The 25,913-nt window shown below is 39.0% G+C and overlaps 2 protein-coding genes across 5 annotated transcripts in view; both read left to right on the top strand.

Moving 5' to 3' along the window:
- Positions 1–251: 251 nt before the first annotated feature.
- Positions 252–1,760, top strand: PIGW (phosphatidylinositol glycan anchor biosynthesis class W; the record flags this gene model as incomplete). The annotated part of the gene is made up of 1 exon (XM_084236863.1): positions 252–1,760. The coding sequence occupies one exon, from the start codon at positions 252–254 to the stop codon at positions 1,758–1,760; it is 1,509 nt and encodes a 502-aa protein (XP_084092989.1).
- A 6,449-nt stretch (positions 1,761–8,209) lies between these two features.
- Positions 8,210–25,913, top strand: part of GGNBP2 (gametogenetin binding protein 2) — a gene marked incomplete at its 5' end in the record, with an annotated part of 32,122 nt that continues 14,418 nt past the window's right edge. For 2 of the 4 annotated variants that reach the window (XM_084239089.1, XM_084239088.1), the window contains 5 exons: positions 8,225–8,317; positions 15,426–15,506; positions 17,367–17,620; positions 19,904–20,002; positions 24,097–24,210. In XM_084239089.1, coding sequence (XP_084095215.1) covers positions 8,225–8,317; positions 15,426–15,506; positions 17,367–17,620; positions 19,904–20,002; positions 24,097–24,210 — 641 coding nt within the window. Of the gene's footprint in view, positions 8,318–15,425; positions 15,507–17,366; positions 17,621–19,903; positions 20,003–23,881; positions 24,008–24,096; positions 24,211–25,913 lie in introns of all 4 variants that reach the window. The other 2 variants (XM_084239090.1, XM_084239087.1) reach the window with 2 other exon arrangements.

The raw sequence follows: 25,913 nt of genomic DNA, 5'->3' as shown, positions 1-25,913 counted from the left end.
CTCTCCCACCTCCTCCCCAGTATGACATTCTTAACCTAATGTGTTAGTATTAGGCTCCTTCCCATAATCCATGGAAGGGGAAGCAAAAGTCCTAGGTTCTGCTTTGATTTGAAGTCACTAAGGCCTGAAGTTCTGCTCTGAAACGTCAGAGACTAGAGTAAAATCAAGTCAGGTTAATATATATGTTAATTTCACAGAATGTTGCTTTCCATAAATGCATTCCTTTGCTCTTGTTTTCACAGGAAGAAAAAATGTCTCAAAAGCAGATGAAGGAAGCTTTTGTCAGTAACCTCAATGGAACCAGTGTACTGGAAATCACCCAGGGCTTGTGTTTGCCTGCACTGTGTATCCTCATCAGAGGGCTCCTGATCATTCTTTCACAGCACTTATGTTTTTCACATACCTGGAGAACTCGATTCTTTGTTGACTTTGTTGTCCTCATAGTTCCTATGGTGGCTACTTTGACCATTTTGTCTTCATTTGTCCTTCTTGAGTACCTTGCCCTAATTATCTTTGGGGCAGGGCTGCTCTATCATATATATTGCAGGAAGACTTGCTGTGCCAGAATGCCTATCCAGAAGATCCTTGAGAATTTCTCGAAAATCAGTCTAGAATCAGAATACATTCCAGCCATCTCCTGTTTCCGTGTAATTAACAGTGCATTCACTGCTATTGCCATTTTGGCTGTGGACTTCCCAATTTTTCCCAGAAGATTTGCCAAAACTGAGCTCTATGGAACAGGAGCAATGGATTTTGGAGTAGGTGGCTTTGTTTTTGGAACTGCAATGGTTTGTCCAGAGATTAGGAGAAAATATACGGAAGGGATCACATTTAATTATTTTATAAAGTCATTGTACTCTGTTTGGCCATTAATCTTCCTAGGAATAGGGCGATCAGTGATTATAAAATCCATAGACTATCAGGAGCATTTAACTGAGTATGGAGTTCATTGGAATTTTTTCTTTACCCTAATAGTTGTGAAATTGGTAACATCACTGCTTTTAATTATTTTTCCCCTAAATAAATCCTGGGTTGTGGCCATTGGCATTAGTGTATTATACCAGTTAGCCCTTGATTTCACTCCACTGAAAAGATTACTTTTATATGGCACTGATGGCAGTGGCACAAGGGTTGGTTTGTTAAATGCTAACCGAGAAGGAATAATTTCTACCGTGGGGTATGTGGCAGTACATATGGCTGGTGTGCAAACAGGGTTATATGTGCTTAAAAAAAGATCACAGGTCAAAGACTGGATAGAAGTAGCATCTCATATTCTACTGGCAGCTATTAGTCTCTTCATATCTCTTTACATAGTTCAGGTAAATATAGAAGTGGCATCTCGAAGAATGGCCAATTTAGCCTTTTGTATTTGGATAGTTGCTTCTAGCCTGATCCTTCTTAGTAGTTTATTATTGGGTGATATAATTTTGAGTTTTGCCAAATTTCTAATAAAAGGAGCTGTAGTCCCATGTTCTTGGGATCTTATCCAGTCACCTGTAATAAATAAGAAGCGTTCAGAATCATTAGTTTCTGAAGTTAAAAGAAAGGAACCCAGTTTTTGTTTAATCACAGCTATTAACAGAAACCAGCTTATTTTTTTCTTACTATCAAATATAGCCACTGGCCTGATCAACCTCTTGGCAGATACATTACAGAGCAGTACCTGCTGGGCCTTATTTGTGCTCAACCTCTATATGCTTACCAACTGTTTAATTATATATGTGTTACACTTGCAAGATAAGACAATAAAATTTTGGTAACCACTAGGAATAGGATGGATCTGTGAGCAATACTATTTTATTGAGGAAGGATAAATATTAAATGTAAATAAGATGTGCTGCTGGAAGAACAGTGTTAACTAAATTACAAAATTGAGTTTTTAATCTTTTATAACAGTGGTGATGCTTAATATATGAATGTATTTAACATTTATATAAAACAATACAGAAGAAACAAACCCTTGCAACTTGTTAGAATATTTATTAAATTTCGGTATTTTAAAGAAACTGGTTATAGTTGTGACACTGAAAGGATAGTTAACTTCCCATCTTAAATCACTTTATACCGTTCTATATTTTTTATCATTTGTATTACTATTATAAAGTTTACATTAAATATCTGTGTTAGTTGTGGAATTGTCAACATTCTTTACTGCCCAATTTTAATCTCTATACTTAAAAAAGTTTAAGAAACCAGATGTATATAAAGTTGAATACTTTAAAAATCAGAAAATAGTGAAACGTTCCAAAGGATAGACTGAATGTTGTGATGTCTTTACATGCCTAAAAGTCTTGAGACAATAGGTTTGTTTTGGGGATAAGTTTTTTGCTGGTGGTGGGGAGGGGGTTGTGGCGGCAGCTACTCTGTGCTACGGATGATAAGCAAAATTTCCTGATATCTTGGAGCTTGCAATCTAGAGGGGGGAGAAACAGGCATAAAATAACAATTATAAACTGTTTTAAATCATGAAGTCAGGTTGCCGATAGTGTCAAGAACTGACCTGGTGTAGTCAGTTTTCCTCATAGGTGGTTTTGTTTGTCTTTTAGAGCTAAAGGTAATGGATGATGTAAGTTTGCATTGGGAGTGGGAGACTGGTCTTGGTGAGGGAGGAAACAAATAGCAGAGAGAATTCTAGGGAGGAATGACTCCCTGAGGAAAGGTCCTAAATTGGGATGGAACCTAGCATATCTTGGAACTGAAAGGCAGCAAGGGCTCAGAAGCAAAAAAAAAAAAAAAAAAGGGGTAATGAGCTGGAGAGGAAGGCAAGCCTCATATCCCATGTTCAGGGGAAAGAACCAGTAAGAACAACACTTAGTTTAATAAAACTATGTCTATCTGAAAAGTTTAATACCTTACTGAGAGCTTAAGTAATTTAAAAACTATGCAGACCTTTGAATCCACTGTTCAAAATTAAGATTTAAAAAACACAAAATTTTTAGTTTTCAATTTTGAAGTTCCCTGTAAATTATTTAAATTGGGTGAAGAAAATTTAAATTTGCCTTTATTCTGTTCTGTTTTCAAGTGGAAATTGGATTATTGCAGAAATAGGGCTCAGATATTCAAGTAAATTTTGTATTAGGCAAGTAATTTGGATTATTTGGGTAGAGAGCGCCTCCGGACATTAAATGGTAAATTTGCTGTTAGTGTTAATTAGTTGCCTCTAAATTAGTTCAAAATTTATATTCCATAATTAGTTAGAGATTACTATGCAACTAGTTTAAACTTAAACTTGTTATATTGATGATGGTTAATTTTTTATGTGGCATTTTGTTTGCTATTTTTGGAGTTTTATTACTTAAAGGAAACCCCCCCAAAGAAATTAGTATTGAAGAGTTATATAGCTTATAAAACAAAACTTAGATTACTTTTATCTTCAAAAAAACTTCTGAAATTTAAACAATACGATTATAGTATGTAAACTAAGCATGACTAGGACAGGTGATTGGTTTTCCTGCTATGTCTCAGTGCTAAATTCCCACAACTTTATCTGTTCAAAGGGTTCAGAGGATGGCTTATAGGCTCTAACTATGTTGTTCTCTTGTTTGAAAAGACAGTAATTTGAAGTAGGTTATTTGATGACTTAATGAGCATGAAGTCTAACTGGTCTGCTGCTGCTTGTCAATAATTTACTTCATCCTTTTCTACATCTTAAATATCAGTTTATGTCTCACAACTAAAGATGATGAACCATAACTTATTTTTACTGAAGTACCATTGTTCTACATTCTTGTTAGTATTTTTTTTAACTTTATTTATTTATGCATACAAGAGCTGGGGTATAGGCCAGAGGCGTGGGAAGTGAGAGGATTCACCAGACACAGAGTGGGGAACAGACTGACGAAATAACACTGCTGAGGGGAGCAGTGGGGGAGACGGAAAGGTCTCCTGAGCTGTGTGGGTTGCTCCCTGGCCGGCAAGGAATCAAACTCTTGCTGCAGTGGCTGTGGATGGCTTCATAGGTTGCATCTTAACCCTTGCGCCACCAGGGAGGCCCTCTTGTTAGTATTTTGACAGTACAGGATTTCTCCCCTCAGGTGTAGTCACGTAGCACTCCCACCACCAAAGCACCTAGTATCTTCCACCAGCCCATTGTGCTCTCCTCCCCTCTTTGAATAACTTAAAAGAACAAAGTGTACTGTGTGTTTTTCCATATCCAATTATGAAACTCATTAAGAGAAAGCTAATAAAAGAGCATTCATAAACACAGGAGTTACTTAAACAAACAAAAAAAAAAAGACTTCTGACTTGATTCTAGTTTACAGAAGAAGAGATCATTCAACAAAGATCTCCAATATAGCAGATACATGTTCTGGGACTATGACAGGAAAAAAAAAAAAAGTCTCAGCCTTTACGGGGCTCACACTATAACTCGAGGACATTACTATCCCTTTTCAAAAATCTACTTGGGGAAAATGGATCTCTATTTTTTAAAGATACAACAGAATTTCCCATTCTCAGCTCATGAAAAAGAAAGCCCAACTTACAGATGTTCGTATTTGGACAACTGTTGTACATGGTCATTTAAATAACATTCTGCCATTGATTTTATTACCCCATAAAACGTGATTATTACAATGAAAACAACAGGTGTTCTAATTTCTAATTTTTAACTATCAATTTTTTTTTTCAAAGATTGATTTATTTGGCATACAAGAACGGGGGTACAGGCCAGAAGTGGGGGTGGTGGTGAGAGGATTCACCAGAGACAGCATGGGGAACAGAACAGGCAGATTGAAGTACACTGCTGAGGGGAGCAGCATGGCAAGTCAGGAGAGGTCTCCTGCGCCATGTGGGTTGCTCCCTGGCTGTGGATCGAACTTGTGCTGCAGTGGCTGCAGACAGCTTCATAGGTTGCGTCTTAACCCCTTGCACCACCAGGGAGGCCCCTTAACTATCAATTTTTGAGGACAGAGAAAGGAAGGGAAAAGAGAAGAAAGAATACAATCTGGTCTAGGACCTTATCCTATCTATGAACTTCTGAAAAATAACTCATTCTCATGACTTAAATTTTATACAATTATAAACTGGGGATATCTACCAACATGTGTTAATAGCTTTGTTTTTAGAAGATGAGAATTCTATTTTTACTGAGCATCAATGTCCAACATGTCCTATAGAAACACATTCTGTAGGAATCTATATATAGTCTAGGAAGGTAATATAAAGTAAGGATTCTTCCTTTTTTTTTTAAGCCTAAGTAACTTGGAGTAGTCATAGCTTACTGATACCTGAGTTTCATAGCTGGCTCCCACATGTTGGGGACATAAGAAAAAAAGGCATTTTGCTAATAATTTATCCCATCTCCATCATTCCATAACTTTTTTATTAGGTATCAGCAGTGTTCTTTGCCATTGATTACTTTCTGTCTCTTGATCATTCAAATCCTTCAAACTTGCCTTTGACAATGCTAATATCAAAGCTTAAAAGAGAAACAACTGACTTTTTTATGCAGTAATCACTTGTCAATTAGAGGTAAGTTCTCTAAAGACACTTAGTTGTGAACATTTTCTGTAGCATTACTGTTTATAGCTGAACATTGACCAATAGTGAAAATAAAAATAAATGCCTTTTCAGTGGACTTAAAAGACAAAACCTAAGGGGCCTCCCCAGTGGCGCTGCGGTTGAGTGTTGGGCTGTGAAGCTGCCCAAAGCCTCTGTAGCACTGGTTCGATCCCTGGCCACCAGACAGGGACCCACATGGTGTGCAGACCTCTCCTGCCGTGCTTGCTGCTCCCTGCTCTGGCTCTGGTGGATTCTCTCACCCTCCCGCACTTCTGACTGTACCCAGTGCTTGTATAAAATAAATAAAAATAAATTTAAAAAAAAGACAAAATTCAAACCAGGGAAAGGATTTCAGATGGAAAAAGATTGTTGTGGTCTTCTCATTTCATTATGCTTTTTTAATCTGGGTTTTAATGCCTCCAGGTTGAATGCTCTGTTCTTGACTAATACCCAGTGTGTGTACTCAGTAATAAAGTTATTAAAAATAACATTTTAATTAGCTTGTCATTTTTAATGGTCTCCACTAATCACAAACCAAGGGAAGTTTAAAACGTTCTAGAGTAGATACATTGATAGCATCTTTATAGGAGCACATTTAGATCTTAAAAGTCACCGTATCCTTTTTCCTTTCCTGTGTTTTTGATATAAAAATACAAATTTCTAAAAATGTTCAGATTTTGGCTATGTACTCTAACCTGTCAGAAGTTGCATGCACATCCTATATGCCTACTGGATCTAAGCAAATGGTCACACTGTTCTGTTACACGAACATGGCCAAAAGACATAAATACTTACTGGATAAACACACCTTTGGGAGTGAACAATGGTTCTTCCAGTTTATTATGTCACCCGCCCTAACAGTGACCACACAATGTCTTAAGTCAACATAGCTAAGGATGCATTATGGGGCATGTGTTGTGAATCTTCATGTGATGACAGAAATACTTTTTTAAAGGTCAGTATCACGGCTGTAGCTTATTCTACCAGGATATAGAGATCTATCATCAGGATTAATTGTAAGGGCAGCGTATGGCCTTACTCCTAAAATCGCCAAGACTTTCATAGGCAAAATACTTCCCAACAGCTATTCTGGCTTTACAACAGGCCTCCAAAGCCTTCAAGGTAGGACCTGGGTACTTGGTGGCACGCCGAGTGTAGACGAACTGCCCTTCCAGCAGCTGTGTCTCGGGAGCGTAGGCGCGAAGGGCCTTTGGCCAGCACTAGTACTTTGCCCAAGAGCGACGGTGTCCTGTCTGCAACCCTGTTAATATTAACCCAGACTGAGAAGTTTCTCCGATCCGGACACACGTAAGTCGCGCTCTACAGCCTCTTCTATTTGCCTCTAGTGTAACCTCACACCCGCCACCGCGCTGTCCGCGCTCGTGGTCGGCCCCCCGGTGGGACCCCGAAGCTGTCCGTCCGGGGGCAGGGACGCGGCCGGCTCCCGGGGGAACTGCGAAGGCGGCGCCGAGCGCCTGGAGCCCGCGCCCAGCGTCTGCCTCTCGCCCCCGAGGCTCCCCTCCCCTTCTCCCGCGGCCGCCGCCCGCTCGCCCTCCCCGGCTCGGGATCCTCAGCGCCTCGCCACTCCCCCCAGCCCTCCCCGGCCGCCCCCCTCGGGGCGCCCGCGAGCGAGCTCAGCTCGGCCCCCTGCGGCCCTCCGCCCCCGGGAGGGCGGCCCCCAGGCCCGCGCGGCGGGGGACTGAGGCTCGGGCTGACTCACTCCCGCCGGGAGCCCCGCGCCGGCGCCGAGGCGCTAGACTGGGGGACAGCGCCCGGCACGCGCGGACCGCGCCGGGGAAGAGCCCCCACCCCCGCCCCCGGATTTCGAAAGCGGAGACCCGGGAGCGGCGGCCGCAGTCTCGCGAGAGGAGGCGGGGCCCCACCCTGCGTTCGGCCCCGCCCTGCCCCACCCTCCCCACGTCCCCCGCCCTCCCTCCCCCACTCCCCGTGGCGCGAGCGGCTGACTGAGCCTGGAGAGGAAACGGCATTCGGAGCCGCGCTCCCGCCCAGGCCGGCCCTGACGCGGGCCTCGTCAGCCGGTAACGGGGAGCAGAGGTGGGGGTCAGGGAGGCGACCACGAAAACGGTGAAGGTCAGAACCGCGCGGCCTCCTCCGTGAAGGGTGAGGAAGGGGCGTGTGCCTCCCTCTCTCCCCCCAGGACTCCGCAGAGCCGAGGCGGGGTCGACCCCTCCCAGGGGCGGGATCGCGCTGGGCAACTGCAGCCCTGGGGACTGACTGGGCGGGGCGCGCCTGGCAGCGGGTGGAAGGGGTCAGCGACGGGCCGAAGCCTCCCCGGCGGGGAGCGGGCTGTGGAGTTGCGGCCGGGGGTGGGGTCCCAGAGCCGAGAATCCGGTGACGGCTGGGGAAGCCCCGAGGCCGGCACGTCCCTTCCGCCACTCCTTTGGCCCCTGACTGGAGGCCGCCGGGTGGGGGTGGGGAGAGCGCGGCGCGAGGGGGCGGGTCCCGGCGCTGCCGGGCGCTGATTGGCCGCGCGCGTGTGGAATCGGGTGATGGGAAACGCAGCGCGGCGCTGCCGGCCCTCGGCGCCTCGCTCTCCCCCCGTGGCGAATGTGCTGCGCGGCGGCGGGTGCTTACGCTCGCGGGGTTTGGCTGTTGCAGGCAGGAGCAGGGAGGAGGCGGCAGCGACAGCGGCAGGAGCAGCAGCGGCGGCGGCGGCAGCTGGGAGGAGGTGGTGACGGTGGCAACGGCAGCGTCGGGGACGATGGCGCGACTGGTGGCAGTGTGCAGGGACGGGGAGGAGGAGTTCCCCTTCGAGCGGAGGCAGATTCCCCTCTACATAGACGACACCCTCACGGTGAGCGGGCCGGGCCGGGCTCGCCGCTCCCCTGGCAGCTGTTTCCCCTCCTCCCCCTCCCCCAGCCGAGCGCTGCGCACTGGAGAAAGAGTGTGTTGCAACTCCTAGGCGAGGCCTGTTCTCGGCAGGGCCCACGAACTCGCCTCTGCGGTGGGGCGCCCGGTAACCTCCGTGAGCCCCGAGCCCGGCGCCCCGCCCGCCCTCGGAGCCCGTCTCCTCAGGCTTCCCCCGTGGAGGCGTCTTCCTTTCCCTTCCCCTCCCGAGGCGCCGCGGGTGCCGAAGCACGCGTCCCGGAGAGGGCTGGGAGGCTCGCGGGTGCTCGGGGCCTACCCCTTCCAGAAACCAGCTCCCCTCGGGGAGGCTGCGTTATCTGGGAATGTCGCAGCTGCACTACCAAGCTTTCTCTCTTCTGTGTTATTATGAGAGGTGCCAGTATGTGCGCCTCAGTGCTGAGGGCAGCATGACACGCTCTTTGCAGGTGAAGATTCCACTAAAATGAATTGATTTCGCTAGAGTGTCCTCTTGCCTGGTCCATTAAAACTCTTGGAAACGATTGTGTTGCTGGACCATGACTCTTCAAAATGGGCTTTCTTGGCATTAGTTATTTTTCAGTTTACAAGTAACCCCCCCCCCTTTTTTTTTTCTTGGAGGAAGCAAAAGTATTGCATGTGTGCGAGTGTCAGGAGAAGCTGACGGCTCCTCTTGAATGCCCAAGACCCAGTTGTTGGTAGTGTTCCTTTTGAGAGTTGGTGGGGATAAAGCCCCGGCGACCCTCTGCCTTGTGTTGCTGTACTATTTTCTTTAAAAGGAAATGGCAGATATTTCAGTAGATTCTGAACAGGAAATGAGTGCAAGTTGCTTGCCACTGTTTCCTAAATGAAATGAGTCTTTTCTGAATATCTTTTGAAATTGCCTTGTGATGCTGCTGCTGCTGCAGCTTTGGGTTCTCCAATTGTCAGTTTCCATAAGGTGTAACGAAGTCTCTTGATCGTGTCACCTTTGGCTTTTTATTTTTTAAAGGCAGCTGAGGTATTTTGTTCCTGAATTTTTTTGGTAGATATCTACTGAAGTTTTTTTCAAATTTTATATAAAATGCAAGTCATTGTAGAGATGCCACTGTATGCCTTTCTGCTTCCCAGTCTCAATTAAGACTTGATTGAGTTGCAGCAATTTAAAAAGGTTTAGAAGAGCTATTGAAAGACATATTTTGTTAGAACTTTTTAACTGAAAGCAACTGTAATTAAACAGTGCATTTTTTTCTCCCATGGAAAAAGAATGATATGGCCTAACATAAGGCAAATACAATTTGTGTGATGCTTTAGGTAGTGCTTGTATGCCTTGGTTATGATTTCTGCACTTTTCACATTAAAAGTATAATGCGTTTGTATTTTAAGTAGTTAAAAAAACCAACATTGATCAAATTAAATCATGCATTTCTCAATTTTAATACTGATATGAGTTCATTTGTTGCTGCATCTCTCCTTTTCCAACATAAAAACTTTTCTAGAGCATATGATTTGGTGTTAACCTTTTATTGTCCCCAGATGCCTTTGAAGTTAAAAAAAAATATATTCAAAACATAGGGAAAATTAATACAAACTTGAGAATTTACAAAATTTAAAAAGACTGGTTCTCTCCCACATTACCTACCTTTAGTATGAATACAGCATTGATACATTTGTTATGTAGTACCTTAAAAGTTACCAATTTGGGAGGTATTTTTATATTTTTTTGTGCAGTACTTCCAAAGGTTTCCATAGAAAAAGATATAATCTTGCAGGTTATTTATTACTGTACTTATTTTTTCAGAGAAATTGGGATCAGACTGAGCTTGATGGTTGAGTTCTGTTTTTATTGTATTGTGGACTTGTGACCAAGGTCAATGAAGTTTAGACATTCTAATTTGAAATACCTCAGAATAGCATTTTATTTAGGAAAAGGTGCCATGTTCACTTTGGGAAGGGCTTGGGAACTATTACTTTTGGGTTGAAACCTCTGTAAGGTCATTGAATACTGACCAGTGAAAATTCTGAAGAATGCATCATATTTAGGGAAACAAGTTTCTTTCAGAACCACTCTACCACATGCCACTTAAATGAACAGAACAAACACCTGTTGAGGAAGAGAGAGGGAAGATGCCTGTAGCAGTTATACACTGGTTCATTGATAGTTTGATGGCACTGTGTCCTTGAAGTTAACATTTGGTTGGTCTTTGTTCCTGGGGGTCCATAGATAATGCAGGAAGGAAACATTGTATGGTCTTTATTTCAAGTAGTCTTAGAGTCCTGGTTATGTCTAGATTTTAGTGTAGTTACAATATTTACAGTTTATAATCAGTTACAAATGTTTACAATTTTAGTAACAGAAGCTGAAGCTTCTAGCCTTAAGCTAACAATTTTAAGTTGAATTTGTAAAATGAAATTAAGAAACTTGTGTGTGAAGAAGTAGCCACATCTTTTATGTGGTATGTTTTATCCATGCTTAAAAGACTAAGGGTAGTTTAGTGGTTTTATTGAATATTTGAGTCCAGTGCTTATGCAGGTGATATGAGAAAATTCCAAATAAATAAGCTAGTGGCTCATTTAGGAAAGTGGTATGCTATATGGCCAAAATACATCTCAGTGTTAGAATTGTAAAAATAGCAGACGGATTATAAAATAATAAAACATTTTATTTGAGAGATATCTTTGGAAAAGTACATTATTTAAAGTGAGTTGTTTGAATGTACCCAGTGCATGTATAAACAAAAACAAATAAATAAAACATGCCTCTATTAAAAAAAAAAACATAAAAAAAAAAAAAAGACGTTGAAGAGGCAAAATACATTCTCATAAAGTAACCTTGAAAAATAACCACACGCAGCCTCTGCAGCGCCAGTTCGATCCCCGGCCACTGGCAAGGGTCCCACATGGCGCGGCAGACCTTTCCTGTCTCGCCCACTGCTCCCCTCAGCAGTGTATTTCGTCAGTCTGCCTGTTCTGCTCCCCACTCTGACTCTGGTGAATTCTCTCACCCTCCTGCGCTTCTGACTGTACCCAGTGCTTGTATAAATAAATAAATAAATCTTTAAAAACAAAAACAAAAAACAAAGTTTAAAAAAGAAAAGAAAAATAACCACAAAACAAATAATCTTTAATTCTACTTTCCAGAGATAACTAATGTTATTGTAGCATTTGGTGTAATTCTAGTCATACACACACATACAGTTGAGATGTATTGTCTTCTATAACATTGTATGTCTTGCTTTTTTTTTTTTTTTAAATTTTACTTATTTATTTATTTATACAAGCACTGGGTACAGTCAGAAGCGTGGAAGGGTGAGAGAATTCACCAGAGCCAGAGGGTACAGCGGAGCAGGCAGATTTACTGAAATACACTGCTACTGCTGAGGGGAGCAGCGGGCGGCAGGAGAGGTCTGCGCGCCACGTGGGACCCTCGCCGGTGGCTGGAGATTGAACCAGCGCTGCAGAGGCTGCGGGCAGCTTTGCAGCCCAGCGCTCAATAGCTGCGCCACCAGGGGAGGCCCTGTCTTGCTTTTTTTTTACTAAGTATAATATTGACACCATTTTCTCTATTTTAAGCATTTTTAGTGGCCATGTTGTTTGGCATTGCTTAATTTAATCATTTTTCCTTTGTTGGACACGGGTGGTTCTAGTTTTTGCCATAAATAGTGCATAAATCTTTGCATTAAAGTATATTTGTTATGCTTTGGAAGTACTGGATCAAACTATAAGAGCCTTTTACAAAATTCTTGATACATATTTTCAAATTGCCACAATATTTCTGGAACATGGTTTACCCTCCTAAATTCAAACCAATCTGATAAGGGTTTTTTTAAACTGAGACTTTAGAAGATGATATATGTTAGCATATCCACTTGGGGATTAGGTGTTTAGCATTTGTTAAAAGTTTAGTATTTAATGTTTTCTTTCAACTTTTAAGTCACCATTTAATTTTACCAAAAATGACAAATGTTACAAAAAAAGCTGCAAGGATGAAGAAGTAAATTAAGTAAAGTGACAATCATTTTTAATAATACCAACTAATGTTGGTTCAGCTTGTGAGAATGTACTAAAAACAAGTTATTTGTGGTTTGGAGAAACCAGAACAGGTACTTAAGAGTGAAAGTGGGTAATGGAGTCAATAAACTTTATAAAGCAGTAATTGCAGGACAATGACTCATTCTATTTTTAGCTAGCTTTGGACAGGCAACCTCATCATGAAGCTGAACTCTGTGAAACCACACCTGAAATACTTTACATGACTGTCTTCTTTGAGGTAACCTAGACTCTGAAGATTAAGTCCTGGAAGTAGTTTTTAAAAATGGGGGAAAAATAGTACTACTATCCTTTTTTGCCTTTCCCTATTTCTTTTTACCCTTTTTCATATCAACATTGAGGAGCATGTTGTGATTGACCAGGCGAGGAAGAAGGTAAAAAACCATTATCTTGAGAGTTCAAAAGGTAAGGACAGAGTAATTCATGTGAGTGCAAAGTTTCTAGCCAAGGTGGTGTAAAGGAAATACAAGAGAATATTTAGTATTACCTAAGCTACTAACAGTCAAGAAACACACAGTAATAGATCTGATTTTGACATCTGTGCTAGTTAGGTACAAATGAAATGGTCTGAAATGAGATTTTTTTTTAAAATTCTAACCCTGTTAATGGTTTTTAAAAAGAATTCCTAAAGTAGGTATTATCTGTTTACATATAAACAACAGGTTAGTTGATCTCAATGTGTTAGTGTTCTTTGATACCTGCTTTTATTATAAAATATAGTTCATAAGGATAAAAATAATTTACTTACGCAGAATCAGAATTTAGGGTTTCACCTGAGAGCCAAACTAGAGAAAAACTTCGATTCTTTGAATGTTCATTAAATCAAGAACTGGATTTTAGTATGTAGGTGATTATCTTAATTTTTTTTATGGTGGCAATTGATGTGTGGTGAAATGGTTTATTTTTATCAAGCACGAAGAAAGGCAAATCAAGTCTTTGGTTGCTTCAGTGGTCGATTTGGAGTGACCTTCAGTGTTGTCTTGAATAATACGGCTTTTAAGATTGTCTTGTACCTTTTTATGACTTGACAATTAAATTTCTTTGTGTTTTAAGCAATGTAGCAATTCCAGAAAACATGTTATCTGTACTATTAACTTTTTATGAGCTTATGGCTTTTTCTTGGGCCATTATTTCTGATAAGAATTTTACACATTTTAAAACATTTGAGCAGACGGTTAATAAATACAGTAGACAGTATGGCTCGTTAGATATTTTGCTTATTTATTTCAGTCATACCACTTAGAGCTACATTATTAAAGTAGACAGTGACCAATTTTATTTGTATTGGTGAAGTTAATATATAAAAGTTTTTAGAACAATGCCTACTATATATGAAATTGCATTAAATAGCTTTATTAGTACCACCACCTTTCTTTGGAGATAATTAACAAGATTATGAGAGGGAAATTCAGGAAAACTAGAGGGAAGTTCATAAAATTGAAAATTGGATGATTGATCCTTGAAGCTGTGAGACTTGAGCGTATAGTCTGTGTGTACGGGAGAAATAAAGTAAAAGCTATTGCGATGGAAGCATGTCTCTGACCATGGTTTAATGTATATAGAATTGGAAAAACAAGGAATACTATTTCCTCTGATAATACATGTGCATTGTAATAACTTTGGGAAAGATAGGAACACTACCTAGAGATAGCTACATCTAATATGACATGTATTTTCTTTTCCTGTAAGATAAAATATACTTATAAAAATTTGAGTAATATGTGCATACTGTTTTTGGTTCTGTGAAATGCAGTGAAGTCCTCTGGATGTGGGGTTGGTGTTTGCATCCTTGTCCATTGCCAGTATCTGCTAGTCTTCCTACTTCACATACCAGTATATTCCTGCCTTGTGATCAAGAAAAAGGTCTTGTATTTATTGCTTATACTTGGCTTTAATTTGTCAGCCCTCAGCTTATTTTTAGAACAATCATGTTTTAGGCTCTTATTTCTAATGTGAGGGTAAAGAACGGTTACCTCCAATAAACAGGTCCTTGTGTGTTGCTTGGTGAAGGGAGGGAATCTTTTTAAGGCCACATTCCTCTGGGTGGGTAGGTGTTTTGTTTTGCTTCAAAAAATTTTTTTTTAATCCTCAGTTCACTCTTTAGGTCTGTTGAAGTTTAGAGCCCTTGTCATCTGGATATAAAAGTTTTTGTCCTAGCACAATGAGTTTGATACCTTTAACAATGTTTTAGTTAAGATATGAGTGTGTTACTTTGTTTTGAAGGCATGCTTTTTTTTTTTGCATTTTAATGTCTCTAAAATTGGGATGGATTGCTCTTTTGGTGACATTTTAAATTTTTAATGTTTCTTACCTAGTGGTGCGTAAATGTGATTCTTAAAATCATTGATGTCATAGATTAGTGAAATGTTTTATTACTAATTCCCGTCATCTGACATGTGAAACACCCTTAAGGTTTACATCCTTCTTTTTCTAGTAGTGAGTTTCGATAATTGAATAAATATCTCAGTATATCCCTTCTGTTCATAAGTAGAGCAAGCAATTACTATGTCTGAGGTACTGTTGTGAGTATTTCATATATATAGTCATTTACATTCTAAGATTTACTATATCCCATATTAGGCAGAATAACAAACTATCAGGATACTTAGTGTAAAATAATCAGGTTATTTGACTTATTAAATGCTGTCATTGGCTATTGCAGCAATCATTGAAATATAATCTTCACATCCAACTGATAGAGATTAAACTTATTTTTTAATCTCATTTTACAAATAAGGGAACTGAAAATCAGATAGGCCAAGTAATATGCCCAGTGTTAAAACATAGATTGTGAGTGGTAGAGCAGAGATTTGAACTCATGTCTGCCTGACTTCGGTATTTTTGCTCCTAGTAACTATACCATTATACCATTTCTGACTTTAGAAACTTGTGTAACTTGGATTTTGTAACATTTTTTGAACAGGGAGTAGGGCAGGGTGGGCTAATCTGGTATTTTAAGAGTGATTTTTATCCTAAGAATTTATAAAATAAGCTGTATCATGGGTTCAAAGAAAACAAAATAATTGATTTTTATTCTTTTGCATATTAAGATGGTGATGGAATTTCCTGACAATGTATTAAATCTCGATGGGCATCAGAATAATGGTACACAACTAAAGCAGTTCATTCAGGTAATAGTTATAGCATGTGTAATATATAACTATAATAATTATAAATAATAAGTTTTGTTTTATCTAAGCTCTATAGGTCTTAAGAGTTTATTGAAATTGTTTTCTTTCATTGTCGTTATACTAATATATTTATGTACCTGTCAAGTAAAAGGGAGTTGATGGTATTATGTTAACATTTTACATGTCCATAAGACTTTCATTTCACTAGGCCATCTTTTCCTGTTCCTTAAAGATAAGTGTTAGATATCCAGGTTTTCTTTGAGAATGCATTGGTTTTCTTTTTGTAATTGTTTTTGTTCAAGTAAAAAAAAAAAAATTAATCCTGTGTTGTCAACTTACTGATTTTTATTTAATTCTTAAGCAGTATGGTACTTTATAAATACATAATCAAGGTAAATGAATGATTATTACTTGTAACAATAACAACTTTAAGCTGTTACTTAAATTCTTTTTCTACTTTTGAAGAAAATTTAAGTGAAAAGTTAATATAAGTATAAGAAAATCCTTCTTGGAGGTTATCTTTTACACCTGGCTTTGCTAAGGCTGGAGCTGTTGCTTGTGGAATAACTATGACTCCATCAAGGTAGAAGTTATTTATTAGTGATTTGCCCATTTCTCTACAACTGTCGTTCTCAGTCATTTTCCTACCTTGTCATAACCAGTAGATAACACTCATATGCACCAACCTTCTTATTCACTACAGGCCCAGCTAAAATAGGCCTTGTTCTCTCTCGCTAACCCGTAAGACACCTGTCCATACCTCTAGGTTGAGAATTAAAACTCTACATGACCACCATCCTAACTTGATTCCTGTAGCTAAACTGTGTTGTTAAAAGTTGAGAAGAAGAGGGCCTCCCTGGTGGCTCAAGGGGTTGAGTGTTAGCACTATGAAGCTATCCTCAGCCACTGCAGCACGAGTTCAATCCCTGGCAAGGGATGTGACCCACATGGTGCAGCAGTCCTCTCCTGCCTCACCCGCTGCTCCCCTCAGCAGTGTATTTCAGTCAGTCCACCTTTTCTGTTCCCCACTCTGTCTCTGGTGAATTCTCTCACCCCCCGTACCTCTGGCCTACACCCCAGCTCTTGTATGCATAAATAAATAAATCTTAAAAAAAAAAAAAGTTGAAAAGAGGTGACAAAGTTGCATTGTGTATTATTCTTTTGTTTTAAACATTTTTTAAACCTTAGGTGAGAATACTAAGCTTAATAGTCACTGAACAAGCACTGTGTTTCCAGATGCAGGGCTTCTTTTTTTGCTATGCCTTGGCATATACTACTTAGCCCTGGCATCATAAGCAGAATTTTTTTTTATTTTATTTTTTTTTAAATAGAGGCATGTTTTATTTATTTATTTATTTGTTTGTTTTGTTTATACATGCACTGGGTACAGTCAGAAGCGCAGGAGGGTGAGAGAATTCACCAGAGCCAGAGCAGGGAGTAGAGCAGGCAGAAGGACCGAAGTACACTGCTGAGGGGAGCAGCGGGCGGCAGGAGAGGTCTGCGCGCCATGTGGGACCCTCCTCCGGTGGCCGGGGAGCAGCCGGGGATTGAACCAGCTCCGCAGAGGCCGCGGGCAGCTTCGCAACCCAGCACTCTACCGCTGCACCACCGGGGAGGCCACATAAGCAGAATTTTTTATACTCTAGATTCTGGAACAAGGCAGAGAGATTTGTGCAGTAAACTCATTACAGCATGGACAAGGCTGTCCATTTTGCCTTTCTGATTCAGTTGCAGATAGAGTTTGCAAGCCTGTGCCAGGTTGTACTTACTACACAAGAGTAGGAACCAGAAGTAGTAGTAAAAGATTAATATTATGTCTTTTGTAAGGTCTCTTCATTTTTCTTTCCTTCTTTTTCTCAGCGACATAGTATGCTTAAGCAACAAGATCTCAGTATTGCCATGGTGGTGACATCACGTGAAGTCTTGAGTGCACTTTCTCAGCTTGTTCCATGTGTTGGTTGTCGTCGCAGTGTGGAGCGCCTCTTTTCCCAGCTTGTAGAGTCTGGAAATCCTGCCCTTGAACCCCTGACAGTGGGACCCAAGGGAGTCCTATCTGTAACTCGAAGCTGCATGACTGATGCAAAGAAGCTTTATACGTTATTTTATGTACATGGGTAAGTATAATCAATTAGGAAAAAAAAAATGAGTTTACTAAATCTTTAAATTTGGTGATGGTGGTAGCTCTTTTTTTTTAGTCAGATCAAAACTTGAGTCTAATTCAGTAATTTTTATTGGGTAACTTTTAGATGACAATAAATTTTAGGTGACGATAAATTTCTGTTCTTAAGTGGCGAGAGGCAGGCACTAAGCCAATATATAGTTTGTTAGGTGTGTTCAGTTACATAGAAAACCTACTAAGGAAAACAGAGAATGGGTGGGTAGAGCTAGTATAGAGAATTGTTAGGGAAGCCTTCTCTTGATAAAATGATATTCAATATATCAGTGATATTCAATATTCAATATATGTATTTTTTTACTCAAGCGCAGTGAGTGAGCAAACCATACAGCTATTTGGGGGAAGGCAGAAAAAGAGCCACAAGTAAAAGGTTTAAAAGTTTGACATTGTCTCCCTGTTTTTTTGAAGAACAGCAAAGAAACCATTGTGGTTTCTTTCCCTCTTTGAATGAAGGAAATTGTAAGAAAAGATGAGGTCAGAGGAATAATAAAAGGCCCAATTATTGAAGTGCCTAGTAGGTCATCCTGAGGTCCTTTTTTTATTTTTTATTTTTTTTAAACTCTGAGTAAGATGAGAAGATTTGGGAGAGCAGAGGAGTAACATGGGCTGACTTGAAGTTCAACTTAACTTTGACCTCTGTATTGAGAATAAACTGAAGGGGCTAGTAGAAGGGCAGAGAAGCAGGCTCTTTAGTTATCCATGTGAGAGATGATGGTGACCTGTACGGTAGCCAAAGAGTATTGAGAAATTACTGAATCCTGGATATATTTTAATAAATGAATCTGTAGGGACTTCTGGATAGAAAGGAGGACATCAAAGATGATTCTTAGATTTGGGGTCTAAAGAAAAGGACAAATGGTTTCCATTTATTAAAATGAGTAAAACTGGAAGGAGCAATTGTGCAGACCTCACTTTTGTCTTTTTTTTTTTTTAAGATCGATCTATCTATCTATCTATCTATCTATCTATCTATCTATCTATCTATCTATTTATTTATACAAGAACTGGGGTAAAGGCCAGAGGCGCAGGAGGGTGAGAGAATTCACCAGAGACAGAGCAGGGAGTAGAACAGGCAGAATGACCGAAAACACTGCTGAGGGGAGCAGTGGGCGAGGCAGGAGAGGTCTGCTGCGCATTGTGGGTTTCTCCCTGGCCAGCTGGGAATCGAACCTGTGCTGCAGAGACTGTGGACAGCTTCACAGTGCTTCGCTCAACCCGCTGCATCACCTTGGAGGCCCCCAGACTCACTTTTGGATGTTAAGTTTGAGATACAATTGGGCGTCCAAGTAGAGTTCAGAGTAGTCTGGCCTAGAGATATAAATTTGTATCATCAGCTTATATATATTAGAGTATGTGAATGATAATGAGTGTTTACATATATATGTGTATATCATTTAAATTGATGCGATTAGATATGACCCCCACAAAGTGAGTATAAATAGGAAAAGAGAAGGGCTTCAAGCCCTGGGACTTTCTTATTTAGAGGTAGTGATAGAAACTTTGGATCTTTACCTGAGGAAAGAAGCCTTGTTTTTGAATAGCATAATAACAAAATAATTTATATTTTGAAAAGATCATTCTACTAGCTAAGTGAAGAGCCTAGAATATAAAGACAAAGCATGGAAGGAAGGAGATCAGTCAGGAGACCAGCTATTGAAATTGACTAAACTGGAAAGGAGAGTTAAACATGGGCAATAATAGTGGAGGTGACAAGATATCATTTGATTCAGAATATATTTAAAAATTAGAGTTGACACACTTTACTGATTGGTTGGATGTAGGATGTAGAATGTGAATAGTAGTGGTATAGTAGAAGTGGTAGCATAAAATTTCTCTTGATGTCTCCTCTTCAAGAATAGTTACATTTAGATAATTTGTACAAGGGGAGTTGGTTGAGAGATTAAAATCCATTACAAAATAAACTTGAGTACCCGATACACTGCTGCATACAGTAGTGTCAGAGGGCTGATGAGACAGATGTGGTATAGGGGAAAGAACACCTTGAATAGAGTAGTGTTTCATCATTTTAGACAGACTGGGGATGGATGGGAAGACAAGTGTACAGGCTCTTTTGGGTTAGAATTTGATGAGAAGTTTTCAAAGTAAGTGAAATGTCTATAATGCTTAAACATAATTTTCACTGTAAGGCAGTAGATAGAGATTTTGAAAAGTCTAGGGGAAATGAATACTAATCAAACCATTAATGTTTACTTTTAATCAGGTCCAAACTAAATGACATGATAGATGCTATTCCAAAAAGTAAAAAGAACAAGAGATGTCAGTTGCACTCCTTAGATACGCACAAACCAAAACCTTTGGGGTAAGTAGACTTGAATATCAAGATGCTTTGTTATTGTTAAGATTGTAAATGTTGATCATATTTAGTAAAAAAAAGAGTACACACTGCTAATTTTATTTCATTGATTGGTTACATGTTAATGCAGATCAAAATAAATATGTCTCCTGGTTCTGCGGGCCATTTTGCATTGAGATTAATTCGGTCTGGTTTTTGAAGTATTTTTTCTTATATTAAATAAATTTCAAAGGAAGGAAGTTGAGATCATTGTAAGCAGTATTGTTTTTCAAAATTTGTGATATCATTCTTTCATCTATATAATAGTCATAACGTCTAAGTTATTCTTGTCTGTCTTGTCTCTACTAATAATTTATCAAGGATTTTGTTAAGGTCTTGAATTAGTTAAAGCAATGTGTATTCATGTAACTAATTTGCAGTTTTCTTCTTGGTTGTGTGCTATAATGTCCAAGATGGCCCCTTGGACTTCTGCCCCCATCTCCTAGCACAATGTCATAGTTGTCCCCTGCGAAATTGGCTGTGGGTGGTAAAGAGAAGTCAATGAATTTGAAGGGCATTTTTAAGAAGTAACTTTTATTTTAGAGAACAGTATGATGTAAGCCTATACTTAAAAAATTAACTTTTGACTGTGTCAGTCACACTTGACACCATTGTTATGTGGACATTTTCCTCCCTGATAAAAATACCTGGATGACCAGGTGGTGGCATGTTAGTAATCTATTAACAAGGGCTCTCCCTCACCCTCATCTTATGAAAATGTCAAACACATAGAAAAGTAGAAAGACTATACATGAACACCCCTCTCCCAAATACTTTTACCCAGATTAATAGTTACTAAGAGTTGACACATTTGTCTTTTATCCACCTTTTTCTTTGCTGAGGTATTTTAAAGTAGGTCCCAGGCATCATGTTATTTTATTCCTATATATTTCTCATGCATCTTTAAGTATATGAACTTTTTCTTTATAACAGCAGTACCATTGTATAATACCTCGCAAAATTATAATCTAATAGCCAGTTCTTTTTTTTGTTGTTTTAAAGATTTATTTATTTATGCTTACAAGAACTGGGGTACAGGCCAGAAGTGTGGAAGGGTGAGAGAATTCACTAGAGACAGAGTGGGGAACAGAACACGCAGACGGAGTGAAATACACTGCTGAGGGGAGCAGCGGGCGAGGCAGGAGAGGTCTGCTGCACCATGTGGGTAGCTGGCTGGGGATTGAACTCATGCTGCACTGGCTGCAGACAGCTTCATAAGTTCCGTTTTAACCCCTTGTGCACCAGGGAGGCCCTAATAGCCAGTTCTATTCAGCTCTTTTTTTACATTGATTTGTTTGAATCAGGATCCAAGCACACACTATCGTGCTATCTGCATGTGAGAGTACTCTGAACCCAGTAAAGCTCTATACAACATAAAATGGTCATCAAAGCTCTACATAACATGAAATGGTTATCTAAGGATAAGTGTTTCACTCACCTGACCTGCCAGTATCTCCAGAGATTCCTGACTTTCTGAATGCAGTATTCAGTCCAGTTTGTTTATTTTCAAATTAGACAGAATCCTTTATGTTGGCTAAAGATACAGAGTAGTATGGTATAATGAAAAGTATGCTTTCTGGGTTATTTGTTGTTGTGGATTATTTTCATTGAGGAACTAAAAAGCAACAGGTATCTTAAATTATTCATGCTCATTCAAGCACTCACCTTCCAAAGATCAGTCCTTCCACTTTTCCTCTAGATACTGTCTTCTCTTGTTCTCGATGACTTTGCTTCATTGGTTATCTAGTTTTGCTAAATCAGTACACACCTATGTTTTACCAACATTTAGCTTAAAAACAAAAAAAAGAAAACCTTCTCAAAATCACATTTCAGTTACAACCCCACCACATGGGAAGTTAAATGTTTTAGAAGGTTGTTTGTTGAATGTAGAATCAGTATAAGTGAAGTTAGTTGATCTAGAGTATTATCTCCTAAGATAGCTGCACTTATTCCTACACACCATATGAATTGCAGGCCAAGACTACCTTTTCTTCATTTTGGATGGTCACTGTATACTACTGTGACTCTCAATTTTATGTATTTCTACTGTTAGGCCACCCTTTTTCTATTTAGACTTTCTCCAGGGAGGTATATCATTGATTAGATTTCAGCTTAATGATAGCCACAGTGTAACTCAGCCTTCCTGAGAGTATTCTCATATCCAAGCAAGTAAAAGACCAAGTTATTGGTGGGGGTAAGAGTGAGATCTGGAAGAAAGGTCTAGGCCAGAGTTGTAGACCTATAGATGATTAAAGATTATCTTAGAAATGATACATAATATCATTTAGAGGAGAGTAAGAGACAAGAGTGCTGAGGAGTGCAGTTTAATGGTAGAAAACAAGAAGCCAGTAAAGAAACTTGAGAAAGTGGTCAGAGTCTGTTCAGGTGTGTTGAATGCTGCTGAGTCATCAAAGACCCTGAAGTGTCCATTGAGATGTTCTTGAGGAGCGGATTTGTTGTTGGAAGCAGAATCCAGATTAGAATGGGTAGAAAAGTGAAGGCAATGTAATGTAATGGATTAAGCTATGAGTGAAAAGTATGGTTGTAGAACAAGGAAGTAGAAGGACCTTCTTTTTCAGAATGTTTAATCTTGAAAGTAGTTTGAAGGTATTCTGTCCAGAGAGATTATGGATAAATCTTGACTTTAGCTGTAGATTTTTTAAAAAGCTTTTTTTAGAATAAAAATTTCCCATTCTGATGAAAATTTCACATTTCCCAGCCCTGATTTCGCGAACCTTTTCCTCAATCATGAGAGGTTTTTGAGTTTGAGAGTTATTCAGTTTTAGGAGGGATTATGGGTCCTTGAAGCATAATCAAAGAAAGAGGAACTATGGGAGTTGAGAATAGAAGAATGTAACATGGAGGGAGGGATTAGAGTTGAGGTTTTTGTCTAAAAAATGAGGGGTACTAACTGATCCCCTTGATCTGAGCCTTTGTGAATAAAGGAGCTAAATTGTATATGTGACCGTATATTGTGGGCAGGTGTTGAGAAAAACATTTGTAGCCATGTAGAGTAGGTTAAGATTGAGATTTTCCATCTCAAACATCCAAGGTAATGAATTTCTAGGAATGTAGTGAAACCTGCAGAAGAACAGGCAGGAGCCAATTGTTCAGAATCATGAGAACTCAAGAAGAGTATCATTGAATGGAATATGGACACATACTGCTCTTGGAATGCACATCAGCAAAACAAAGCAAAATACATGATCAGCGCCACATTGAAACCTGTGGGGGAGGGAGAATCTGGGCAGATTTTTTAGTAAGTTTTAAAAAACTATTTGTATTGTACTTAATACTAACTTAGGTTGTGTAAAGTGTTCATTTTAGCATAATGCCTTTAACTTAGTGGATGTAAATGTTTATTTAGATTAGATTAATTTGTGGCTTTCCCAGCTTATAAATGTGAAGATAGATCAGAGTTTTGTTGTCATGGGTTAGCTGTAAAATCACATTAAATAGATCAAAACTTGTTAGAATTTTCTCTGTAGATGATCTGTTTTTATAAGTAAAAATATTTTATGTATTTTTTCAGCCCTTTTAACCTTAAAACATTCAGATAGATTTGTTCATAAAACGTTTAGTACATTAACCAATTGCTATCTTGATAAATGTAAATGTTAAATTGTATCAGGGAAACTTAATAGTTGAGCAGAAGTTTTTTTTTTAATAAAAATAACATTTAAATAATGTTTATTATGGCTAAAGTAAATATATAATTGTACAAATTTACAAACTTATTTTACTAATATCTTAATGTGTTTTAAGAGTTCATAATTTTAATTTAGACTATAGAAATTACTCAGATTATGTCAGTGTCACTAAGCTTTGTACTATACTGTACTACAGTGAAGGGAGCAGTAGCAGTGTCAGTTCAGAGAAGTTAAGTACAGATAAGAGAAGTAGTGAAGACCACAGGAAGGACAGCAAGTGTAGGATCATTTTCCATTATGGACCTTTCCAGGGAACAGCCAGGTAAAATCAAGCAATCCTTTACTTTGCTTTTTAATAATGTTTTTCCTTATGTAGTTATCCTTTTCACTAACATTTATTTCTTTCTGCAGAGGTTGTTGGATGGACGTATGGGAACTAATGTCTCAAGAATGCAGGGACGAAGTAGTTTTAATTGACTCTAGTTGTCTTTTAGAAACACTAGAAACATATCTTCGAAAACACAGGTAAGTCTGAAGGTCATCATAGTATAGTTAGATGGAGCATTAGTTGTCAGTCAAGAGGCTGACCTGTCTGATGTATTTATATAATAGTACTCCTGTCTTCCTATTAGTATCTGGTACTCAGCAGAGTTCCTTTATGCGATGACTCAGTGTAAACCTTCTTGCATTGAGCCAGCATCTCTTTTTTGTAACTTTTATCTGTTAGTTCCAGGCCAGGCTTTCAAAAAACACAAAATGACTAAATCAAAGTGTACTTAATCACTTTTGGAAGCTCTAGTACTCCTTGTTTTTATGATAGAAGTATTATTTCATGGTGTCATTCTCAAAATTAAAATTAAATTAACAATTCTTAGTAATATTTTTAATATTTCTCCTATAATTGTTTGTCAAGACCTGAAAATAGAGTTGGAATTCATGTGCTTCGTGTACTATAAAAGTAACTTCAGATTTTTCTTTTTAGAATACTACTTTACAAAGGAATTTTCTAAGTGTCATTAACATTTGGAAATTCGTAGGGAGGGAGAGTGCAGTAGGAAAGGAAACTGGTAAGGGAGCCATCTAGAAATGGCATTCTTGGGGGGAGTGTTACTGTTTTAATATAAATTTGTCTCATGTCGGGTTTGTGGTTGTATGTTCTTTGACCTTGGGACAGATACACACAATTACTTTGGGGACACTTCTAGAAAACACACATGAATGATAAAAACAGGCATTATCAACATTGGTAATTTTTATATGGCAGTAATCTAAGGACACCACCTGTATACTAGGTTTATTAGGTGTTTTCATTTTATTAACTTGGTTTCCTTTTTGGTGGATTATACCCAACAGAGTAGAAAATGTGTCAATTATTTGGGGTTTTGGAAGGGAATGGGCACAAAACATCCAGATATATAGGTTCACTATATATTCCCTTTTCTTTCAAAATGAATTAGTGCACCCAAAAGGTAGCTTTTTTGCATCATAAATTACTAGTTACCAGAGCTAATGTTTTGGAGTTTCCTATAATTTTGTAGATATTTCCTGTGTTTTGGGGGCACTGTTTTTTATTTGTAAAAAGGTAGGCTTCATTTTATAAATAACTTAAAGGGTGGGGAGAAGCATAATTAAAATTAAGTAAGGAGACTACATTGAATTTGCATTGTACTTTTTATAACTGTACAAATTACTTCTGTGCCTTAAGTTTTCTCTTTAAGACAAAAATGATTAAAATACTATTTTACAGGACTTATTGTAGGATTAAATTTGTCATGGGGATTGATGATGTATAGTAAGATTCACTTATAACAGTATCTAGCCCATAGTAAGCATGTTGGTGAGTGTGTGCCAGATTTACAAGTCCTAGTTATTTCTATCTATCTCATTCTTATTTCAGGTATAGTTGTTTTGTTTTGTTTTTTAAAAATATTTTTAAAGATTTATTTATTTTTGGTTTTTTTATTTAAATATTTTATTTTATATAATTCTTATATCTTTCTTCATCTTTGCACAATGTATGCATTTTCATTTTGGTTATATTCCCCATACAATTGCACCTCCCCCCTTATTTTGACTCTAGTTTTTCCTTTCCCTGCCCCCACCCCCACCCCCCCACCCCATAGTGTGTCTCTGGTTTATAGTTGCTTGTTGATTTTGATTTTTACTTTGTATTGGTTAGTCTTTTTCCTGGTCTCTTATTTAGGTTTTAAAGATTTATTTATTTTTGC

This window comes from Talpa europaea, assembly GCF_964194135.1.
Source record: "Talpa europaea genome assembly, chromosome: 7".
Classification (NCBI taxonomy): Eukaryota; Metazoa; Chordata; class Mammalia; order Eulipotyphla; family Talpidae; genus Talpa; species Talpa europaea.
Note: the sequence above shows the minus strand (reverse complement) of the source record. Positions and strands in the feature narration are given on the sequence as shown.